Here is a 22,613-nt window from a genome sequence, read left to right as displayed (position 1 = left end):
GTACAAAAAATACATGCTGTCGCACATCCCTTAAATCAGAACTTTTTATAGGGAACCCGTTGTTAAATCAGAACTTGTTATAGGGAACCCGTTGTTAAGATTTTGGCAGCTCATCACTGGAGGGACCTAGACAAATCAGAGGATTGGGCCAAAAGCAATCTGAGGTTCAACAAGGACAAGTGCAGAGTTCTGCACTTAGGACAGAAGAATCCCATGCACTGATACAGGGTAGGGACCTAATGGCTAGGCAGCAGTTCTGCAGAAAAGGACCTCGGGGTTACAGTGGATGAGAAGCTGTGGGCAAATTGGAGAGAGTCCAGTGGAGGGCAACAAAAATTATCAGGGGGCTGGAGCACATGACTTATGAGGAGAGGCTGAGGGAACTGGGATTGTTCATTCAGAAGAGAAGAATGAGTGGAGATTTGAAGCTGCTTTGAACTACCTGAAAGGGGGTTCCAAAGAGGATGGATCTCAGGGCCACCTGTGGGGGGCAAGTGGGGCAATTTGCGGGATCCTTCATTTGCTCTGGGGGCCCCAGAAAACTCTCACGGGGCCTGGCCCCCAGAGCTTCTTCTGCTCCCGGTCTTTGCCGGCAGGGGGGGTCCTTCTACTCCGGGGCAGAAGGACCCCCCGCCGCCGAATTACCACCGAAGCGGGGGGCCTCCTGCTGCCGAAGACCCCAGACCCTCAGAATCCTCTGGGCGGCCCTGATGGATCTAGACCGTTCTCAGTGGTAGCAGATGACAGAACAAGGAGTAATGGTCTCAAGTTGCAGTGGGGGAGATTTAGGTTGGATATTAGGAGAAACTTTTTCACTAGGAGGGTGGTGAAGCACTGGAATGGGTTACCTAGGGAGGTGGTGGAATCTCCTTCCTTAGAGGTTAAGGTCAGGCTTGTCAAAGCCCTGGCTGGGATGATTTAGTTGGGGATTGGTCCTACTTTGAGCAGGGGGTTGGACTGCTCTTTTTTCAAGTCATCTTACATGAGTCTCTCCTCAGTCCCTCTTTATATGACTCATCCCATGCTTTCCTTCCCCCTTTCCAGGTCCCACTCTTCACTAACTTGCACTCTTACCCACCCATGCTTCTCCTTGACTGTCTTGTGTTCCTTTCCCAGCTCACAGCTCCCCACATCGGTCTCATGCCCTTCTTGGTTTGTCTCTCACCTAGAGCTCAGCAAATAATTGATTTTTTCAGTTCAGCAACTGAAGTGAAAAATCCTTCCCAAACTTTTTTGGGACAAACCAAAATGGAATTTTGGGGGGTTTTCTCACCAAAGTGAAATACAAGAATGAGTTAATAATAATTAATTGCAATAAAATTTTGGGTCAAACAAAACATTCATTTGATGCAAAACATTTTTTCAGTTTTTTAATTTGTTACATTTTGGGGTGATTACCACTTTAAAAAAATATTTAAATCTAGCTACATTTTGAAACAAAGCATTGTTTTGAAGCAAAAGGTCAAAGCATTTCATTTTTAAAATGTCAAAACAAATGGTTTTGCCTTTCAATTATTTGTTTTTCATTTATTTGGTCACAACCATTCCCCAAAGTGGAACCAAATTAATAGCTAGTTTTGATTGCGCCAAAACTACATTTTTTTTCAGTGAATAAACTATTTGACAAGAAAATCTCACCCAGCTCTACTCCCACCCCTTCTGCAACTCCTTACTCATCTCCCTCCCTTCCTCTTCATAGCTTATCTTTTTTTTTCCACCATCCTTGCCCATCACCCTTTATTGCAGCCACCTTTACTTGCAACACCCTCTTTTTTTTCTCAGCCCTGCTCCCACCTTCCCTTGCCCATCTCATGTCCCACAGTCCATTCTGTCCCACATCATACCCCAATACCTTGCTCATCCCTTTCAGTGCCTAGCTTGTACACCCCCCCCCGCCACCACTGCCTCTCCAGTTTGCCCCCCTATCCACCCATCTTGCAGCCCTTGTTGGATCTGTTGTGAGTTGTTACAAGCTGTTGAATAGGGCCTAGCATGTGTGAGTTGGAGGTTGGGGATGGAGGGGAAACTCTTGCTTCAAGGAAATGTCTTCCCTGCAATTAGCCCGGGTAATTGGCACCTAGGTCTTAGCACCCAGACTAGCCTAGCTGCAGGATGAACAGCCACACTGCAACAAGACATCTGAATCACTGTCCTCTTTGTGGCTCTCATGCAGGGCCGGCTTTATGACCTGCGGGGCCCGATTGGAATACGCGGCGGCGGTCCGGGGCTTTGGCGGCACTTAGGCGGTGGGGGGGGTCTGCTCCGGGTTTTCTGCAGCACCAAAGGATCCCCCCGCCACTGAACTGCCGCCAAAGACCCTTGGAGCAGACCCCCTGCCGCCAAAATGCTGCCCAAGACCCCTGGAGCAGGGCCCCCTTAGGCGCAGGGCCCGATTCTGGGGGATTGGGTGAATCGGCTTAAAGCCGGCCCTGCTCCCATGTGTCACTAGGACCTGTGCAGGAACATACCACAGTTGGTTATGCTGCAGTAAGCTAAGCCACTCCATGAGTCTTTCCCACTGAATTCTGGAGATCTTGTCTGTCCTTTTGGGCACGGGGGGTGGGGGGGAAATTGTGGGAAGGCACTGGAGGACTGTGGGCTCTGAGTGACTTAGCGTGCCTCCTCACTGCAAAGTGGTTTGGTAATCCCCCAGCTGGGCCAGCTAGCACGGCTGAAAGCACCACCACACTGGGGTGAGAGGGTTGTGTGGGGGGGGGGATGGGAGGAGTGCTGGGGTGACAACATCCCAAGAAGAGCATGAGTTAATCCTGCAGGGAAGGCACGGGCTGTGTGATGCAATGGCTCAGGCTGCCCTGTTCAGCTCAACCTGAGCAGAACAGGTGCTGAAGGGACAGCGCCCTCCCTCCCCGACCTGTACCTCCTCCAATCCCCCAGGATCTCAGGGACCCAGCCCTCCCCCCTGCATGACGGGGTCCGTGGGACCCCCAACCCTGCCCTTTGCCCGTGGGGATCGGCGGGACCCCAGCCCTTCCCCATCGCCACCGGGAGCCAGGGGGCCCCGCCCCCGCTCCTCCCTGGCATCACAGGGTGCAGCTGCTCGGGTCCGAGCCGTCCCCTCCCCCCAGCCGGCCTGCAGCGCCGATGCCCGGGATAGGGGCGGTGGGAGCGCGGTGCAGGCACCGGCCGAGGAGGAGCCCCAGGAAGGGCCCCGAGACCGAGGCGGGCCAGGCCGGGGCCGCCATGGACGCGGCGATCTGGATCTATCAGTTCCGGCTGATCGTGCTGGGCGACTCCACCGTGGGCAAGTCCTGCCTCCTGCACCGCTTCACCGAGGGCCGCTTCCCGGGTCCGCTGCTCTGCGACCCCACCGTGGGGGTGGATTTCTTCTCCCGCCTGGTGGAGATCGAGCCCGGCAAGCGGGTCAAGCTGCAGCTGTGGGACACGGCGGGGCAGGAGCGGTTCAGGTACAGGCGGCTCGGCTCGCTCCCGGCCTCCTCCCAGCGCCTCTGCCTCCCCGCCCGTCCCCGTGCGGCCCCCGGCCCCGCTCCTGGCTCCCCGCCCGGCCCCGTGCGGCCCCCGGCCCCGCTCCTGGCTCCCCGCCCGGCCCCGTGCGGCCCCGGACCCCGCTCCTGGCTCCCCGCCCGTCCCCGTGCGGCCCCCGGCCCCGCTCCTGGCTCCCCGCCCGTCCCCGTGCGGCCCCCGGCCCCGCTCCTGCCTCCCCGCCCGTCCCCGTGCGGCCCCGGATCCCGTTCCTGCCTCCCCGCCCGTCCCCGTGCGGCCCCGGATCCCGTTCCTGCCTCCCCGCCCGTCCCCGTGCGGCCCCCGGATCCCGTTCCTGGCTCCCCGCCCGTCCCCGTGCGGCCCCCGGACCTCCTAGGTCCCCGCCCGTCCCCGTGCGGCCCCCGGACCCCCTGGCTCCCCCCCCCCAATCCGCGTGCGGCCCGGACCCCGCTCCTGCCTTGCCGCCCATCTCCCTGCAGCCCGGGCCCCCTGGCTCCTTGCCCATCCCCGTGTGGCCCAGACCCCGCTCCTGCTTCCTCGCCCATCCCCACACCGCCCCGGGACCCCCTGGCTCCTGGTCCATCCCCGTGCTGCCCCAGGACCCCCTGGCTTCCTGCTCATCCCTGTGCCGCTCTGGGACCCCTCCCCTGCCTCCCCGCACTGCCCTGGGACCCCCTGCCTCCCCGCCCATCCCCCTGCCACCCTAGCACCACACCTGGGACCGCCAGCCTGCCCCTACCCTTCCCCAATCACTCCTGTGCCTTCCCAGGACCACACCCCACACCTGGGACCCCTCCTGTCTCCACAACACACCTTGGACACACTCTGCTGCACCCTGATCCCACCCGGTCCACCCTCCTGCTGCTCCTCCCCAGCATAGACTCTAGTGCTCCCTATGACCCCCGCATCACTCCAGGGACCACACTGTCCTCCTAGACACTCCTTTCTAGGGTCCCCACTCTCTCCGAATTGCCTGTAGCCACAGGAACTCACCTCCACCCCAACCCCCACACTCCTGTCCTTCCACTCCAGTCCAACCACTGGGGCCCTCCTCCTGTCTCTCCTCCCTCTGGAGAAGGCAAAGCCAGGCATCCCTCTTTCCCCCAAGGTACATCCTCCTCTCTTAAACCAGACTCTTGATGACCACTGTGCTTCCAGCATGTTCCTGAGCTTGGTGGGGTTAAATTGTGACAGGGACCCTCGTAGAAAATTTCAGGAGATTCATTTACACACACCATCTTCCTTCCTTGCAGATCCACAGTTCCTCCACAGCTGACAGGGCAATCTGTTCCCTGGACAGGGAGACAGAGTAACCGGGGCGGCAAGTTGTATGGGCCCATGGTGCCCGTGATCCAGCAAATTCAGGGCCCAGGGGCCCGGCTCCTCCAATGTTCGGGGCCGGGTCACTCCCCCAGCCCCGCCTGCCACCCCCGCATACCTTCCCCTGGAGCGTCCCTACCTGCGCCGTGGGCTGCAGGTGGCTGCCCTGCTGCTCTACGGTGCACTCCCTCACCGGCCGCTGCCAGCTACAAAAGGGAGCAGCACGGGCGGCAGGCTGAGGTGGCGGCACAGCCGCTGCCTGTGGAGGGAGGAGAGGAGGAGGTGCACACGTGATGGCATCCCTCCCCCTGGCACCCTCCACAGGGGAGGCAAGGGGGCTTCCTGGACCTGAGAGGGGCCCGTCCCTTAGGAGCACATGTAGTGATGGTGCTGGGTGAGTGTGCTTCTGGGGAGACTAAGGAGGCCCCTTCCTCAGAGCTCGCTGCTGCTGGCGGGGAGAGGGCTAGGGAACTGTAGAGTCCTTCTCTCTGGCCCAAGCCCCCGGGCAGCCTGCCTGTACCCCAAACTCCTCATCCTCAGCCCCACCCCACCTAGAACCTGCACCCCACAGCCCTCACCCTACACCCCAACCCTCTAGCCCTGAGCCCCTCTCACACCCCAAACCCCTCATGCCCAGCCCCACCCCACAGCCCTCCCCCCAGCCAGAGCCCTCATCCCCACATACCCTCCCACACATTGTGCAATATAGGGAAACTGTACTGTTTCCAGTCCATTTTTTTACATTATTTTAAAATATATATCTCAGCTTACAAGGCAGGTGTCGGGTGGGGGGGCTTGGACCCGTTCTGGGCACCACCAAAAATTACACAAACCTGCCACCCCTGAGAGTAACCAGCAACTTTCCTGGGCTTGCATGAGTTGGAAGTGCATAAATATTTTTTTGCAGTCAGGCCTCTCCAAGATTAGTGCTGAATTCACTTCTGATAACAACAGCCTCTTAATATTTTTCAGCTTCCTAGTATTTTCCTATAAACAAATGTAAAAAATTTATAAACACAGGCCTAATAACTAGTAGTCGCTGTATTTTGATTTTGCTGGCAAAGGGCCAATATATACAGTCAAGACTGTTAGTTGACTCAAAGGGATGTAAATAAAATACCATCTGAAATCAAATAAAAGCCATCATTTAACATGATGATGCTCAAGGGATATGCAATGGTGAGTCATGTATGCCATTGCTTTGACATTTACCCACTAGTGTATATGATATGTATTCTCCAATACCCAGCAGATACTTACCAGAGGAAATACGGTTAAATGTGTTTGGTTTGCTAATAGACATGTCTTGACAGTTGGCATACATAGAAATTATGAAAACAATTATTGTGCTTAGCCTTTTAAATCTATTCAAGCACATTATAAATAGATTACTAAAATATAAACAGTATGTTGGAAACTTGTATATTTGTCCTCTGTTCATTACACTTAAATGAAGAAAACTGTAAATCATAATCAAGCTATAACCTTTGGGAGATTAGAAGATGCCAAAACTTACTAGGATGCTTTTGTTGTAACAATAAAAATGACCAAGCAGTGTATAGGTCTGTTTTTCAAGTCTGCTCCAGCTCCTTTGCACTGTCCCACTGGTGCAAAGCTACATTGAGCCTGACTTAATACACTCCCAGAGGATCTCCCTGTGTAAGGGGAATCCGTAGTAGTTATAGGCCAGCCCACTGCTGGTCCCAAGCCTAGGGGACATCCCCAGAGAAAAAGTACATTTTGATGGTACTTGCCGCCACCACCACCCTATTCAAATCTGTTTCCTTCTTCTACATCCTATGGTAAAACTTCTGAGAAAGTTATTGGATCTGCCAGCGGTGTCTTGGGATTGGGATCTGATTCTAAGTAGGCTCATGGAAACACCATTTATATTGCTGAGGAGTGCATTACTTTTCAGTTAAAGTGGCATGGTTTTTAGTACCTCTGCAAAGTGAGTAAGCAAGTTGCAAGCCTGGATGGCTCCTTATACTGAGATCAGATAATACAGTGGTGGATACAGTTTTATTATTATTAATTTATTTGTATTGTGGTAGTACCAAGGGGCTGCAATCATGGACCAGGACCCTGTTATGCCAGGTGCTGTCCCCAGGGAACAAAAAGATCTCTACCCTAAGGAGTTTACAATCTCGTGGGACAAGAACCTAGATAGACTATGTTTAATGAAGATAAAGTGGTTATTCACCATGTATTTCTGACCAAGATAGGATAAAATTTCACCTAAATTAGTTAATTTTTTTGCCTACCTTTTTCCCTAAGCCTCACACTATTCCAGGGAAACTAGCTTAAGAAAGTCTGTTTGTGGACTCTGAGAAAAAGTCCAAGGAGAGATGATCTATGCTCACAGGTCACCCAAGTGGATTTAGTATGGCCTATAGTCAAGCTTGTTATGACAAATTGTTTGTACCAGGGAGATTGTGGGATGTTTTAAAGCTCATTCTACCAGTGTCTTAACATCAATAGCTTCCCTATAAAGTGTTTCAATTTCTGATACTGCCATTTGTTGCTCAGTTTATTCACAAAATTATTCTTGATTCTGAGACTCCGGCTTATGCCCAGATCAGAAAGCACTGCTTCTGTCTTTATTTAATTAAGTATTCACCAGCAAGCATTAGCAGACAACTGCAACAGGAGGGCTAATTTACTATATCAGGGATCTGCAGAGACAATTTTATGATAGAGGGGAAAAAAGGTTACTTACCAGTAATTGCAGTTCTCAGAATTTTTTTGCCTATGCCCATCCATGCTGATCCCACTTCTGTGGAGTGTCTTTCGTGAGCTAGATGAAGCTATGAGAAACTAGATTTATTAGGGGTAGTGCTTTTTATAATGGGGGTTTACAACATCAGATCAATGGTGCTGATGTTCCAGAATAGTTATACTGCTTTGGAATAGTATGTTCACATGAAGACTATGGATGCTGAAAGGCAACTATATTATCCTTGGCCTCATTTATTCTTCCAGAACTCTGCTGGCTCAGCTTTTGAAATGCATGTCTTTTTATAGGTTTCAGAGTGATAACCGTGTTAGTCTGTATCAGCAAAAACAACGAGGAGTCCTTATGGCACCTTAGAGACTAACAAATTTATTTGGGCATAAGCTTTTGTGGGCTAAGACCCACTTCATCAGATGCATGGAGTGGAACATACAGTAGGGAGATATAAATACACAGCACATGAAAAGATGGGAGTTGCCTTACCAAGTGGGGAGCCAGTGCTAACGAGCCAATTCAATTAAGGTAAAAGTGGGCTATTCTCAACAGTTGACAAGAAGGGGTGGGAATCACTTTTGTAGTGCTAATGAGGCCAATGTAAACAAGGTGGCCCATTTCAAACAGTTGACTAGAAGGTGTGAGTATCAGCAGGGGGAAATTAGTTTTTGTAGTGACCCATCCACTCCCAGTCTTTATTCAGGCCTAATTTGATGGTGTCCAGTTTGCAAATTAATTCCAAGTTCTGCAGTTTCTCATTGGAGTCTGTTTTTGAAGGCTTTTTTTGTTGAAGAATTGACACTTTTAAGTCTGTTATTGAGTATCCAGGGAGACTGAAGTGTTCTCTGACTGGTTTTTTAATGTTATAATTCCTGATGTCAGATTTGTGTCCATTTATTCTTTTGTGTAGAGACTGTCTGTTTTGGCCAATGTACATGGCAGAGGAGCATTGCTAGCACATGATGGCATATATCACATCGGTAGATGTGCAGGCGAACACGCCCCTGATGGTGTGGCTGATGTGGTTAGGTCCTATGATGGTGTCCCTTGAATAAATATGTGAACAGAGTTGGCACTGTGGTTTGTTGCAGGGTTTGGTTCCTGAGTTATTGTTTTTTGTTGTGTGGTGTGTAGTTGCTGGTGAGTATTTGCTTCAGGTTGGGGGGCTGTCTGTAAGCGAGGACTGACCTGTCTCCCAAGGTCTGCGAGAGTGAAGGAGAGATCGTCCTTCAGGATAGGTTGTAGATCCTTGATGATGCGCTGGAGAGGTTTTAGTTGGGGGCTGTAGGTGACAGCTAGTGGCATTCTGTTACTTTCTTTGTTGGGCCTGTCCTGTAGTAAGTAACTTGTGGATACCCTTCTGGCTCAGTCTGTTTCTTCACTTCACCAGGTGGGTATTGTAGTTTTAAGAACGCTTGATAGAGATCCTGTAGGTGTTTGTGTCTGTCTGAGAGATTGGAGCAAATGCGGTTGTATCTTAGGCTACGTCTATACTACCCGCCCGGGTCGGCGGGTAGCGTTCGACTTCTTGGAGTTCGCTATATCGCGTCTCATCTAGACGCGATATATCGAACTCCGAACGCGCTCCCGTCGACTCCGGAACTCCACCACCGCGAACGGCGGTGGCGGAGTCGACGGGGGAGCCACGGACTTTGATCCCGCGGCGTCTGGACGGGTGAGTAGTTCGAACTAAGGTAGTTCGAGTTCAGCTACGCTATTCACTTAGCTGAACTTGCGTACCTTAGTTCGACCCCCCCCCCCCAGTGTAGACCAGGCCTTAGAGCTTGGCTGTAGACAATGGAGTTTTGGAGTCACATTGGCAAGTCACATGTCCATGCATGACTCAGTTCTTTATAGGCTGATGCCATTGTCCACATGCTAGTTTGAATGTTCCCAGGAAAGCTCAGATGTGGATTGGCATCTATCAAGTCCATTGTTAGTCAAGTACTCCCAATTACTTGAATAACGCCTTCCCACTACGTTGACCAGATTTAGGTGCTTCCTACAGCAAACACTCTAAATACAAGCATAGAGACAACACTCATAACTTCAGATATAAAAATTATACATGCATATGAACAGGATGATTACGTTCAGTAGAACAAAACCTTCGCAAAGATATGTTACATGGCATATTTAGCATGAAACATATTCCATTTATGTCATATTTACATTCATAAGCATATTTCTGTAAAGCATTATGGGGTGCAACATCACAGTTTCCTCAGGAAGTCAGTGGTGTCTCGAAGATATCTGGGAGTGCTGGTAGGGTAGGGCCTGAGGAGAGAGTCTACATAGCCAGATAATCCTGCTGTCAGGGTGCCAGTGCCTGAGATGATGGGGCATCCAGGATTCCCAGGTTTATGGATCTTGGGTAGCAGATAGAATACTCCTGGTCGGGGGTCTAGGGGTGTGTCTGTGTAGATTTGTTCCTGTGTTTCTTCAGGGAGTTTCTTGAGCAGATGGTGTAGTTTATTTTGGTAACCCTCAGTGGGATCAGAGGATAATGGCCTGTAGAATGTGGTGTCAGAGTTGCCTAGTATAGTTAATCTCTTATGAAGGTTTTTGAACCTTTTATTACTGTTAGCATTCTTCATTTCGACACACACACATCCCAGCTTTACTTATTTCAGGTAATAAAGAAGAGGTACTGACAGAGATCCAGGTGTCAGAGGAGGCACTAAGACATATTGATAAAAGCAACAAGACACCAAGGCTTGATGGCATTTATACAATAGAATGTAAATTGGGCACTCCTATTTACTCTCTTATAATACAAGAACAAAGGGCTATTAAATTAGATTGTAAGATGTCACATTTAAAACTGATAAAATAAATACTTTTTTACACAGTGCATAATTAACCTGTGTAGCTCACTGTCACAAGATATCATTGAAGCCAAGTGCTTAGGCTTGGTGAGCAAACAGTTTTTGTACCAATTTAACTACCGTACTTTGATTAGAGGTGTATATTTTTAATCAAATTAGTTAAATCAGTACAAATCATAGTGTAGATTAAGCTATTTTGGTATAAAGGTGTCTTACAGCAGTATAGTTTGTTATCCGTCCCTACACAAATAAGCTATATCAATGTAAGCACCATTTACCAGTATAACTGTGTCCACATTAAGGACACTTCAACTGTATAGACAAGCCCTCGGTAAGATTTTTAAAAGGATTAGACATTTACATGGCTAATAAGAACATCCATAGTAATGTCAGATAGGGTAAAACATTATAAAGGATATAAGCTTCATGCTTCAACTCATAAATTAACTTCTAATTGATAGGTGTTAGGAAAAACTTTCCCTCTAGGCAGATTTTTTCCATAGTTGTCCATCACAGAGTTTCTCGCACCTTTCTCTGAAGCATCTGATACTGGCCACCGTCAGAGATAGGAACTAGACTAATGGACCACTGATGTAATCCAGTATGGCAAACCCTGTGTTCCTATCACATTCTTCATAGCTCTGCATTCTGTTTCCATAACATAGAAGGAGTTTCTAGAGAGGAAGTTGGTTATGGAAGGAGATTTTAGGTAAGCAGATCCAACAGGTGAGTCAGAATGTGATTCTGAATTGGGAGCCGATCTTATTATTTGCACAAAATTTGCAAACATGAGTGATTGAAGTTAGTCAGGCTCCTGAATCCATCTTTAAGTACTAAAACCATGGCCTGGTTTTCAAAGAAGATGAGCAATCCCAGTTCCCATTGAAGTGACACTGTACCGTAGTATATTTGTCTATACATTAAAGCAAAAAAATAAACTTCCAGGTTAAATGAGAGGAAACTCTGAACAATCTCTATGTGAAACTCACATGAATCCAGACTGGATAGTTTTTTCACATGACCTTCTCACATGTTAACACATTTGGTTTTTTTCCTATGTATGACTGAATGCAAAGGTACCTCGTAGGAACAAATAATTTGCCGTTGGCAATGTCAGGACAGAATTGAAGAGAGAATGGATCGGTTGCCAGTTTGACTGGGTAGTGCTTATTACCTGCCTGGTTCAGTAGTGAGTAGGTAGTGTGGACTTTAAATTATTTTTTCAGCCGTCCCTGGGGCTAAACCACGTTGATTACTTTTTTGTAATCTGAGCTGCAGACATACATGCTATTCAGCACTGGTGAGGCCTCATTTGGAGTACTGTGTCCAGTTTTGGGCCCCACACTACAAGAAGGATGTGGATAAATTGGAGAGAGTCCAGCGGAGGGCAACAAAAATGATTAGGGGGCTGGAGCACATTACTTACGAGGAGAGGCTGAGGGAACTGAGATTGTTTAGCCTGCAGAAGAGAAGATTGAGGGGGGATTTGATAGCTGCTTTCAACTACCTGAAAGGGGGTTCCAAAGAGGATGGATCTAGACTGTTCTCAGTGGTACCAGATGACAGAACAAGGAGTAATGGTCTCAAGTTGCAGTGGGGGAGGTTTAGGTTGGACATTAGGAAAAACTTTTTCACTAGTAGGGTGGTGAAGAACTGGAATGGGTTACCTAGGGAGGTGGTGGAATCTCCTTCCTTAGAGGTTTTTAAGGTCAGGCTTGACAAAGCCCTGGCTGGGATGATTTAGTTGGGTTTGATCCTGCTTTGAGCAGGGGGTTGGACTAGATGACCTCCTGAGGTCCCTTCCAACCCTGAGATTCTATGGGTGAGTTAAAGACAGAGATTGAACTTGAATTTAGCTTGCCTTAGTTTTTCAGATGTTTTCAATTATACATGCAGTTTTTAATATAGATTAAATATAAATTGTGTGAAAGGCTATATCTTTATTATGGAGGTAATGGTAAAGGCTCCGCAGTTAGGGTCAAAATAGATTATCATCCCCAAACTCACAGCACTTCCTCTATGAGTAAAGAATGAATTTTCCATTCACATACAACTAAATCTGTAAATCAGTTTGAGTTCAAATTAATTAAAAAGTGAGTCCTTTAAGAAATTTAGCCAGTGTCAATCTTTTCTTTGTTCTGAATTATCTTAATAATGGAATAACACAGACTCTTCAACTTTCCGTATAATTAAAATTAATTGTAATCATGTGCATAGGCTTTATTTGAAAAAAATAGATTGAAATTAAACTAAGTTATTCATGATTGTTGTCTGTATAATCATAATAATTAAATACTACAGATGGGCTCAGGTAACTTTTAAGTGAGGCCATTGTGACTACAGAGGTAAATCAACCAATTACCACCCTTCTCCTACAGCTAATTTGCATGCAATAAGTCTATTGGCTGTAATGAGACAGTGGTATGAAGCAGACTGGACAGTGTGTCAAGAATTTTCATTGGTTGATTACTTGACCCAATTATCACTGCTCCCTAACGTTTCTTTGCCTGCATACTAGCTTGGGCATCTCTGTGTGAAAGTCTCCCCATAGCACTGTTGCCTCAGCTCAACTAAGCACCAAGCCAGACCTTCTGGGGAAACTGAGGGAGGAGTGCACGGGGAGCCCTTAAACCCCAGAGTCATTGGGATTCTGGCACTGGGCTCCCCAAACCTACTCTCATATTTTGCCTGTCTCATTAAGACCACCCTCTAACTCATACATCAATAAGAAATTAAGGGTCAGAGTCACCAGTGAAGTTTGACTGGTTTGCACTGGTGTGATGCAAAGCAGCTGTACACCTATCTTAACTGGCTAGTGCACACTGTCTGTTTTGCTCTGCACTAATTTACCAGTGAATTTGCCCGTAAAAGATAATTTTTAAAAATTATTTCTGGTTGATATTACATATCATCAAAGCATTAGAAATTTCACATGGTCAATTTTGCTTTAGGTTTCTTGTTTAATGTTTGAAATTTTTAATAACTTTTAAATACCAGGGAAGTTCGAAGACTGAAAACTAAATTTTGATGCAGATAAGGTTGAGAGTATTTATCAGTAGCTTAAGGGTAAACACATTGCATAGATGTTGTAATTATCCCAAAACTATGCATTACAAAGCCAGGATATTATATTAATACATTATGGCTTTGTAAAGCATGCTTTTGGGATAATTATACCATCCCTGTAATTTTTTAATTGATTGATATGTACTCTCAAATTTAACTCCATTATAATATACACCTCTACCTCAATATAACGCTGTCCTCGGGAGCCAAAAAATCTTACCGCATTATAGGTGAAAACCGGTTATATCGAACTTGCTTTGATCCACCGGAGTGCGCAGCCCTGCCCCCTCCAGGAGCACTGCTTTACCGCGTTATATCCGAATTCGTGTTATATCCGGTCGCGTTATAGCTTAGGCTGGGAATAAAAATAATTCTCTTTCTAAATTAGATAAAGATAAAGCTTTCATTTGGAAAGTTTCCTTCATTTTAGTAAAAATCAGTGAGATCAGAATAAAAAAGAAACTGGTGGCTAAATAAGCATCACTCTAAAATGAGGATCACTTTAAGAATACAGTTTGATTTGATTCGTATAGCCTCTAATTTATTTTCAGAAACAGTTGCCCAGTGAATAATATCTTATCATTGCTTTAATTTAGAATGACTATCAGGGACTTATTTTTTAACCTAATTACTCAGTTTAATCTAAAATGACTTCTGAAATAAACAATTTCCTCCTTTAGTAAAGCCAGTTTAATCAGGATTTATTAACCTACAGAAGGATTCCTCTAAATGAGAAGTATCAGAGGGGTAGCCATGTTAGTCTGGTTCTGTAGAAGCAGCAAAGAATCCTGTGGCACCTTATAGACTAACAGACGTTTTGCAGCATGAGCTTTCGTGGGTGAATACCCACTTCTTCGGATGCAAGAAGTGGGTATTCACCCACGAAAGCTCATGCTGCAAAACGTCTGTTAGTCTATAAGATGCCACAGGATTCTTTGCTGCTTCTAAATGAGAAGTCATGATTTCAATAAGCATTTTAGAATCTACATTCAACAATATACTCTCAATTAAAACGAAAGAGTGTGAAATTATTATTCTTTGGAGGGTCAGTTTGCTGCATGATTTTCTGATGGAGCAATCTCATTTTCAACAGGAAACTGTTGTAGAATACAGAATTATTTTGTGGGCCTTGTAATTGTAGAATTCAGGATCAAAGCCATCTGGTTCCGGTTTAATATCTACTGTAGCCTTATTTAATCTATTGAACAGGCAGAAACTTATTAAGATTTATTTTAACATGTTCTGTTAGACAAAGATTAACTTTCTCAAAAAAAAAAACCCTGCCTTTTTTGTTGAAAAGTGTTGTATGAAGATTACAAATGTATTATTGATAGTTTTGATACAAACTCTCTTGTTGCAAATCTGAAATGATAGCAGTCCTTTCAATAATCTGATATCCTTTAGTTAACACTGTTTAACTGGGGGTGGGTTTTTTATTTGTTTGTTTTGTTTGTTTGTTTTTTTGAAGATAGAATGTTTTACTATAATTAGCAAAAGCGCAAATGGTTCATAGGTTTCATAACCTGTAACTGGTTTATATGGAGTAGAGAATAAATATAGCATTGTTTTTTCTAAATGATTTTTAGTCTCAAGTTTAGTAACACTCCTAAACTTGGTTTGATTCGCACGTAGAAAATCTTTGTGATATCATGACTCTAATTTAATAATGTAATAAGAGGGAAATACTGTATATTTTATTTTCTCTTTTACAATAAATAAACTTCTTTTAGGGTCTGATTGCAGCACTTATTTGCACATTGCTAGTGATGTCAATGGGTGTTTTGCTTATGAACTGCATCATGCTGTTCATAATTATTGTGATGGTGGTCAGACAGTGGTCACAAGAAGAATGTCTGAGATGTAATTAAGCTCTTTTCCTTTAAGGTTGGGCAGGACAGAGTGAGTTGAGAAATAAATTTAATACCATTGAAAATACTAAAAGTTTTTCCCTTAATATTAGTAAGGACCAAATTCTGCCCTTGCATATGGTTTCATAGAATCTATAGCTGGAAAGACCTATTGTGCATCATCTAGTCCATGCACTTTCATCACTACATGTTAGAGGATAGTGTGAATGAGAACCACTGAAGTCAGAGATAAAATGCATCTACTAAGTCACCGAGGCCCAGATCCTCAAAGATATTTAGGAGACTAACTCCCATTGAGTTGAATGGGAGTTAGGCACTTGAGGATCTGGGTCATAGTCCATTTCCCAGCCAATGCTGGAATGTTCCCCAAAGTATATTTTTCTAGTGTTTGCTCAGTCTAGTTTTAAAAACCTCAAGTCTGGGGTCTTTCATGACTTTTTTTGGAGTGACTGTTCAACAGCCTAATAGATTTTAGTGCTAGGAAGATTTTTTTTCCTGATTTTCAGCCTCAATTTCCTACTTCTTAATTTTATCTCATCACTCATAATTATACTTTCATGTAATACACTACTCTAAATAATTGCTTTCCTTGAGTTTAAACCTCTTCAAATATTTGTAGACAGTATTTCCACACATATCTGCCCTCCTTAGCTGTCACTTAATCAAACTATACCTATCTAAATCATTTTTTAAAAAATCTTCCCTCGTGTTATTTTCTCCAACCCGCCTCTTTTGCTGTTTTCTGAACTCCCTCAAATTTATCAGGTTCTCTTTAATAATGAGATCTGAAAATGAAAGATTTATTTGAGTTATAATTGTACCAAAAGATAGAAACTATTCTCTCCCTTATATGATGCCACTTCTTACGTAGTCCAGAATTACAGTTGCCTTTTTTAATCATTTGTTTATTTTGCAGAATTGTTTTTAGTCAATTAAACAAATAATACAGGCCAGATTCTTAGGTGGTGTAAATCAACATTGCTGTAGTGAAGCCATGGAGCTACACTGATATACAGCTGAGGATCAGGTCCTGTATATGTAAAACACACAGGTGTACATGAGGTATTATTTAAAGACAAATAGACAGTTCATGGATATTTGATGCCACATAACTCTATATAAGAAAGTATGGTACTTGTATAGCATTATTCCAGTATAAACCAATATCTAATTTTCTGTCCCCTATTGCTTATATCACTTTCTGCATTACTGTTTTCAAGGATTTTCTTCAGATTGCTTGCATTATTTACATTGTTCCAAGTTAAATCTCATTTTGGTGGCAATATTTCTAGTCTCGCTAGATCCATTTCAATTATTTCTTATGTCCTTGCTTGCATTTGCAAGTCATCCAAAGCATCATCTGAAAATTTCAGCAACATGCTAGTTATGCCCTTTTCTAAATCATTAGTGAAAATACTGAGTAAGACAGAGCCTGACACAGATCCTTTAGACACTTCACACAAAGTATTATCTACCCTGTATTTATGGTTCTTCAGCCAGTTTTCAGCAACGTCATTTTTCAGATCCAAGCCAATTTGAATTAATATTGAGGGTAAGATTCCATTGGCTTCACTTTAGAACTACACACACTCACACACACACACATTCTCTCTCTCTCTCTCTCTCTCGAATTTGGCCGTAAGATATTGGAATAGATCAGTCCAAAATATTAGGGTAAACAGTTAGTCTTACCCTAGTATACAGCTGCTACCCCTTCAAATGCAACTTGCTGTGACTACCAAAATTTAATTATCCCAGGATTCACGTACACATCTGCAACATCATTATTTGAGTTTGTTATACCTTTATGTTCAAATTGTAATAAAAAACTATACAGGTGATAAACTGAACAGTTAAAGAGGGTTACTGCCATAGAAAAATATGTTATCAAGTAGGGTTTACCCTGATCCAAACTATTTTAGCAGCATCCTCAGAGGTCATCACAGTATCATAGGACTGGAAGGGACCCCAAGAGGTCATCTAGTCCAGTCCCCTGCACTCATGGCAGGGCTAAAGCATTGTCTAGACCAGGGGTGGCCAACCTGTGGCTCTGAAGCCACATGTGGCTCTTCAGAAGTTAATATGCGGCTCCTTGTACAGTCACCAACTCCAGGACTGGAGCTAAAGATGCCAACTTTCCAATGTGCCGGGGGGTGCTCACTGCTCAACCCCTGGCTCTGCCACAGGCACTGTCCCCACTCCATCCCTTCCCGCCCCCTCCCCTGAGCCTGCCATGCCCTCGCTCCACCCCCGAAGAGCCTCCTGCACGCCAGGAGACAGCTGATCAGGAGGTGTGGGGATGGAGGGGGAGGCGCTGATCGGCGGGGCTGGGAGGAGTGGGAGACTCTGGGAGCGGAGGAGATTGCTGATGAGTGGGCTGCTGACGTATTACTGTGGCTTTTTGGAAATGTAAATTGGTAAATTTTGGCTCCTTCTCAGGCTCAGGTTGGCCACCCCTGATCTAGATCATCCCTGGCAGGTGTTTGGCTAACCTGCTCTTAAAAATCTCCAATGATGGAGAGATTCCACAACCACCCTAGGAAATTTATTTCAGCGCTTAACCACCCTGACAGTTAGGAAGGTTTTCATAATGTCCAAACTAAACCTCCCTTGCTGCAAGTTAAGTCCATTGCTTCTTGTCCTATCCTCGGGGATTAAGAAGAACAATTTTTCTCCCTCCTCCTTGTAACAACCTTTTATGTACTTGAGAATTATCATGTCCTCTCTCATTCTTCTCTTTTCCAGACTAAACAAACCCAGTTTTTTCAATCTTCCCTCATAGGTCATGTTTTCTAGACCTTTAATCATTTTTGTTGCTCTTCTCTGCACTTTCTCCAATTTGTCCACATCTTTCCTGAAATGTGGCCCCCAGAACGGGACACAATACTCTGGTTGAGGCCTAATCAGCACAGAACAGAGCAAAAGAATTACTTCTCATTTCATAGTATATTGAAGGCCCATGACAGATGATGTGAGAGGAATATTAATTAAAAAACTAGAACAAAATATGATTAACATGGCATACATTAAAAGGATTAAAAACTGGCTAACTAATAGGTCTCAAAATGTAATTGTAAATGGTGAATCAGCATTGAGTGAGTGTGTTTCTAGTGGGGTCCTACAGGACTCTGTTCTTGACCCTACACTATTGAACATTTTTATTGATGACCTGAAAGAAAACATGAAATCATCACTGATAAAATTTGCAGATGCCACAAAAACTGGGGGAGTGGTAGATACTGAAGAGGTTAGGCTCACTGATACAGAGCTGTCTGGATTGCTTGTTAAACTGGGATCAATGTGGTTTAATACTGCTAAATGTAAATGAATATGTCTAGGAACAAACAATGTATGCCAGACTTACACAATGGGGAACTCTATCCTGGGAAGCAGTGACTCTGAAAAAGAGTTCAGGGTTGTGATGAATAATCAGCTGAACTTGAGCTCCCAGTGTGAAGCTATGGCCAAAATCCATGGCTGCATTATCAGGGGAATATCAAGTAGGAGTAGAGAGGTTATTTTACCTCTGTATTGGGCATTGGTGCAATCACTGCTGGAATATGCGTCCTGTTCTTACGTCCACAAGTCAGGAAGGATGTTGATAAATGGAAAGGGTTCAAAGAAGAGTCACGAGAATGATTGAAGGATTGGAAAACATACTTTATAGTGATAGACTCAAGGACCTGAGTTTATTTAATTTAACAAAAGAGAAGGTTAGGGGGTAACTTGATTACAATTTATAGGTACCTTAATTAATTAATAATAATAATTTACCTGCTGAGGAACAGATATTTGATAATGAGGTCTTCAATCTAGCAGAAAAAGATTAAACGCGAAAAAGATTAACTTCCGCTGGCTAGAAGTTAAAGCTAGAGAAATTCAGACTGGAAATAAGGCCTAGATTTTTAATAGAGAGGGTAATTAACCATTGGAACAATTTACCAAAGGTTGCATTGGAGTCTCCTTTAAAAACAAGATTGCATATTTTTCTAAAAGATATGCTCTAGGAATTATTTTGGGGAAGTTTTCTGGCCTATGTTATACAAACTAGATGATCACAATGGTCCCTTCTGGCCTCGGAATCAATTACAGATGGCTAGAGCCCCAATGCTGAATGGCTCGTTCCAAGCCTGAGTGATTGTAGCATAAAGAATTTTGGGAGCCCTGTACCATAGATAGGCAAGAGGTAAAGAAAGGTTCTTTGTCAGAGCTGTAATAAGTGCATTTGCCCCTCTGATTTCTTTTTGGCCAGCGTTACAGAACTTCCTTTCTAGGTCTTGTGGTATATTTAAAACTGTTAAAATTGTAAAATATCACCTTCAGTTGTCAAGGGCTTTCCTGATCCTGCTTGTAAGGTATGGGGCTCTGTGGGAAAGCGTGCCATCTGGGTCAGTCTGTGCAGAGAGCCAGCCTAGAGCAAGGTGGGTGACTTGTGCCTCTTTGCCTTAGGGAGCAGCTGCTTTGTCTTCCTCTGTTTTTGATTTTGGCAAGTTAGGGTTCAGGGTTCTAAGAAATAAAGCAGTGTTGTGTTGCAGCCTTCCAGAAAGAGTGTTTTATTTTTCTAACTTCTCTCTTCGTTTTCCATGAACATAACAAGTCTTATTGCTGCTGATCTCAACAGGCATGATTATCTGCACAGAGTTTAATATCAAGGAATTGGTTTGAGAGGAGATTACAATAAGTATACTTGTCTATGGCAAAGTTAAGCCCTAATTCTGTCAACACTGTTCCATGTGCCTAACTATAGAACTATTCACATGAGCAGAGTTAAGTCTATGCATGAGTGTTTGCAGGCCGGGCCGTCCCTAAGGAGGTACGGGGCCCGGGACAAATCAGCCACCCTGCAAGTCTCCTCGCCGTCTGCCTGGCACACCTGCCCACCCAGCCGCTGCTCGCCTCCTCATCCCCCCACCCACCATTCTCCTTCTTGCCATCTGCCCACCTCCCCGCTAGTCTTCTCTCCATCTGTCCGGCGTGCCCCGCCCTGCCCGACCACCGACCTGCCACCCGCCTGCCTCCTCACCCCCCTCCTGCCTGCCCGCCTGCCGCTCGCCTCCTTCCCCACCTCCGCCGCTCGCCTCCCCATTTGCCTCCTCACACAAATGGTGTCCTGATCATACATTGGTCAGGACGTGGGACAAAGGGCTAAATATCAGGACAGTCCCAATTTTATCAAAGTGTGGGACCCCCCCAAAGTGCAGGGCCGGGGCGGTCACCCTGATTCACCCTACCCAAGGGACAGCTCTGTTTGCAGGATCAGAGTCTTATCTTTAAAAAAATTTAGTGGTTAATGCTGTAATTTTTTTTTCTTGAATAAGTGCAACATGGTAATTTTTTTACAAGAAATACCTCTTTCCAATCTGAGTCTGCATCCAAAGCTGATATCAGAGATGTTGAGTCCAAAGATGCTGCATGCAGTGACAGCTTTTGGCTTTAAGAAAATATGGACAATGAACATGATCAAAGACAACTTCAGTAAATAAATTCTGGCTCATGAAAAAGAACAAATGTGTATTTTGTGAAGAGATGGTAGCAAGTAAAGAATGTACTGCTGCACTGAAATATTAACTTGAGAAATGTAATTACATTCCCTTTTAAACTCTTATTCCCCCCCCCCTTCTCTCTTCACTTTTCAGATCAATAACACGATCTTATTACCGCAATTCTGTTGGCGGCTTACTGGTGTTTGACATCACAAACCGGCGATCTTTTGAACATGTGAAAGACTGGCTAGAAGAAGCTAAAATGCATGTACAGCCATTTCAAATTGTGTTTCTGTTAGTTGGACATAAATGTGATTTAGTATCACAGCGTCAGGTGACAAGAGAAGAAGCTGAAAAACTGTCATCTGCCTGTGGTATGAAATACATAGAAACCTCAGCAAAAGATGCCACAAATGTTGAAGAATCCTTTACGATTCTGACCCGAGACATATATGAACTAGTAAAGAAAGGAGAAATTTCTATACAGGATGGATGGGAAGGTGTTAAAAGTGGCTTTGTTCCAAATGTTGTCCATTCATCAGAGGAGGCTGTAAAGCCTAGAAGACAATGCATCTGCTGAACTCATAGCATGCCAAAGAGCATATCAGGTGTTTAGAGAATGATACCAACATAAATAACATCATTCTGAAGACATAATAGATCATGATGTAGCTGAATCACCAAATTATAATTCATTTTTGTATCATTTTGTCTAATTCATAACTTCATAACATTTAAAGTGCGTTTTTCCCCACAGAACAATAACTTTGAGCAGTCTTCAAGAAAATAAATTAGATATTGCTTAAGGAAAAATATGTGCTAAGTAGCAAGATGATGAGAGAGTGCAATAATCATCATGGTAGCATCCTTTATGGGCTTTGTATTTTGAACAGAGTTTAAAATCAAGCTCTTGTATATAGGCTAAGTGCTGATAAGCTCGTTGCTCCAAATCATCCTGCCTCCATTTTGGGATAAAAAATATTATAACCTGTATTTTTTTAATTGTGATTCTTCATTCATGAAGAATGGATTTGCTAAAAGACAGCTAAGATTTAGAGCACTGTAGAATTTCATAATATAAATCACTTTGAAGAAAGCAAACTGAAAGATTGCTCCATCAGCAAACACTTTTGTTATGACTGTGAATACAAGCCTTACTAAAGAAAAAGAATGTATTTGAGAAGACTAATATATTTATATACTAAAACAGGGAATAGAAGAAATGAAGTTTAGTATGAAATATTTTCTGAATCACCAGTGTAACTAGATGTAATACAACAAATGGTATAGCCATTATTCTAGATGCATAGAAAATAGGTTTTCCAACTTCTAGAAGCTAGATACCAAGAAGGTAATTTAAAATTTGTGAAGTGTAAAATTTTTGTTAAAATAGAAGTTGCTTTAGGCAAGTATGATGGTTGTGTATTTTAAGGAATCAGTTTACACTTCTGAAGTATAATAATTAATTCATCCATGAAAATATTTATCACAGTTGATAACCTAATATTTATTGGGCCAGATCCTCAGCTGGGATAATTGGCGTAAAGTTATGCCAATTACACAAGCTGAAGATCTTGCCCACTAGCTTTAGAGAATAATTCTGATTCTGACTAGGAGTAAGATTCAAGAAAATATTTAGGGCTGTGTCCTAAGGGGACTCCTGCCCTGAATATGGAGAAAATAGGGATTGGTTTATTCTCAGCCACTCTTTGTCAAATTGTGATCCACAGAATGAAAGGTTCTGAGAATCTAGCAGTTGGGAATTGGCATGTTGGGAGGGGAGAGAGTCCATAAGAGGATTTCACTCTTAAGAGGTAGACATAGAATGAAAAATGTTGGAGGATCCCTGTTCTAAGAA

The 22,613-nt window shown here is 44.3% G+C and overlaps 1 protein-coding gene and 1 long non-coding RNA gene across 2 annotated transcripts; one reads left to right on the top strand and one right to left on the bottom strand.

The window, feature by feature from the left end:
- Window positions 1-3,102: 3,102 nt before the first annotated feature.
- On the top strand, window positions 3,103-21,503 carry RAB39A (RAB39A, member RAS oncogene family). The gene is made up of 2 exons (XM_045018471.1): window positions 3,103-3,425; window positions 20,909-21,503. The coding sequence occupies exons 1-2, from the start codon at window positions 3,103-3,105 to the stop codon at window positions 21,333-21,335; spliced, it is 750 nt and encodes a 249-aa protein (XP_044874406.1). The 3' UTR covers window positions 21,336-21,503.
- On the bottom strand, window positions 3,265-4,981 carry LOC123371180. Its single transcript, XR_006579721.1, has 3 exons — window positions 4,922-4,981; window positions 4,698-4,754; window positions 3,265-3,393 (listed from the first exon to the last, which is right to left on the bottom strand). It is a non-coding gene; the product is annotated as an uncharacterized LOC123371180 (long non-coding RNA).
- Window positions 21,504-22,613: the final 1,110 nt, after the last annotated feature.

This window comes from Mauremys mutica, chromosome 1 (genome assembly GCF_020497125.1).
Source record: "Mauremys mutica isolate MM-2020 ecotype Southern chromosome 1, ASM2049712v1, whole genome shotgun sequence".
In the NCBI taxonomy this organism is placed as follows: Eukaryota; Metazoa; Chordata; order Testudines; family Geoemydidae; genus Mauremys; species Mauremys mutica.
Note: the sequence above shows the minus strand (reverse complement) of the source record. Positions and strands in the feature narration are given on the sequence as shown.

What these genes read in the sequence shown, in the direction of transcription:
- RAB39A (XM_045018471.1), top strand. Translation starts at nt 3,103, where the DNA reads ATGCCCGGGATAGGGGCGGTGGGAGCGCGGTGCAGGCACCGGCCGAGG. An exon ending in GCGGGGCAGGAGCGGTTCAG is followed by an intron (nt 3,426 to 20,908) that starts GTACAGGCGGCT and finishes TTCACTTTTCAG; the next exon opens with ATCAATAACACGATCTTATT.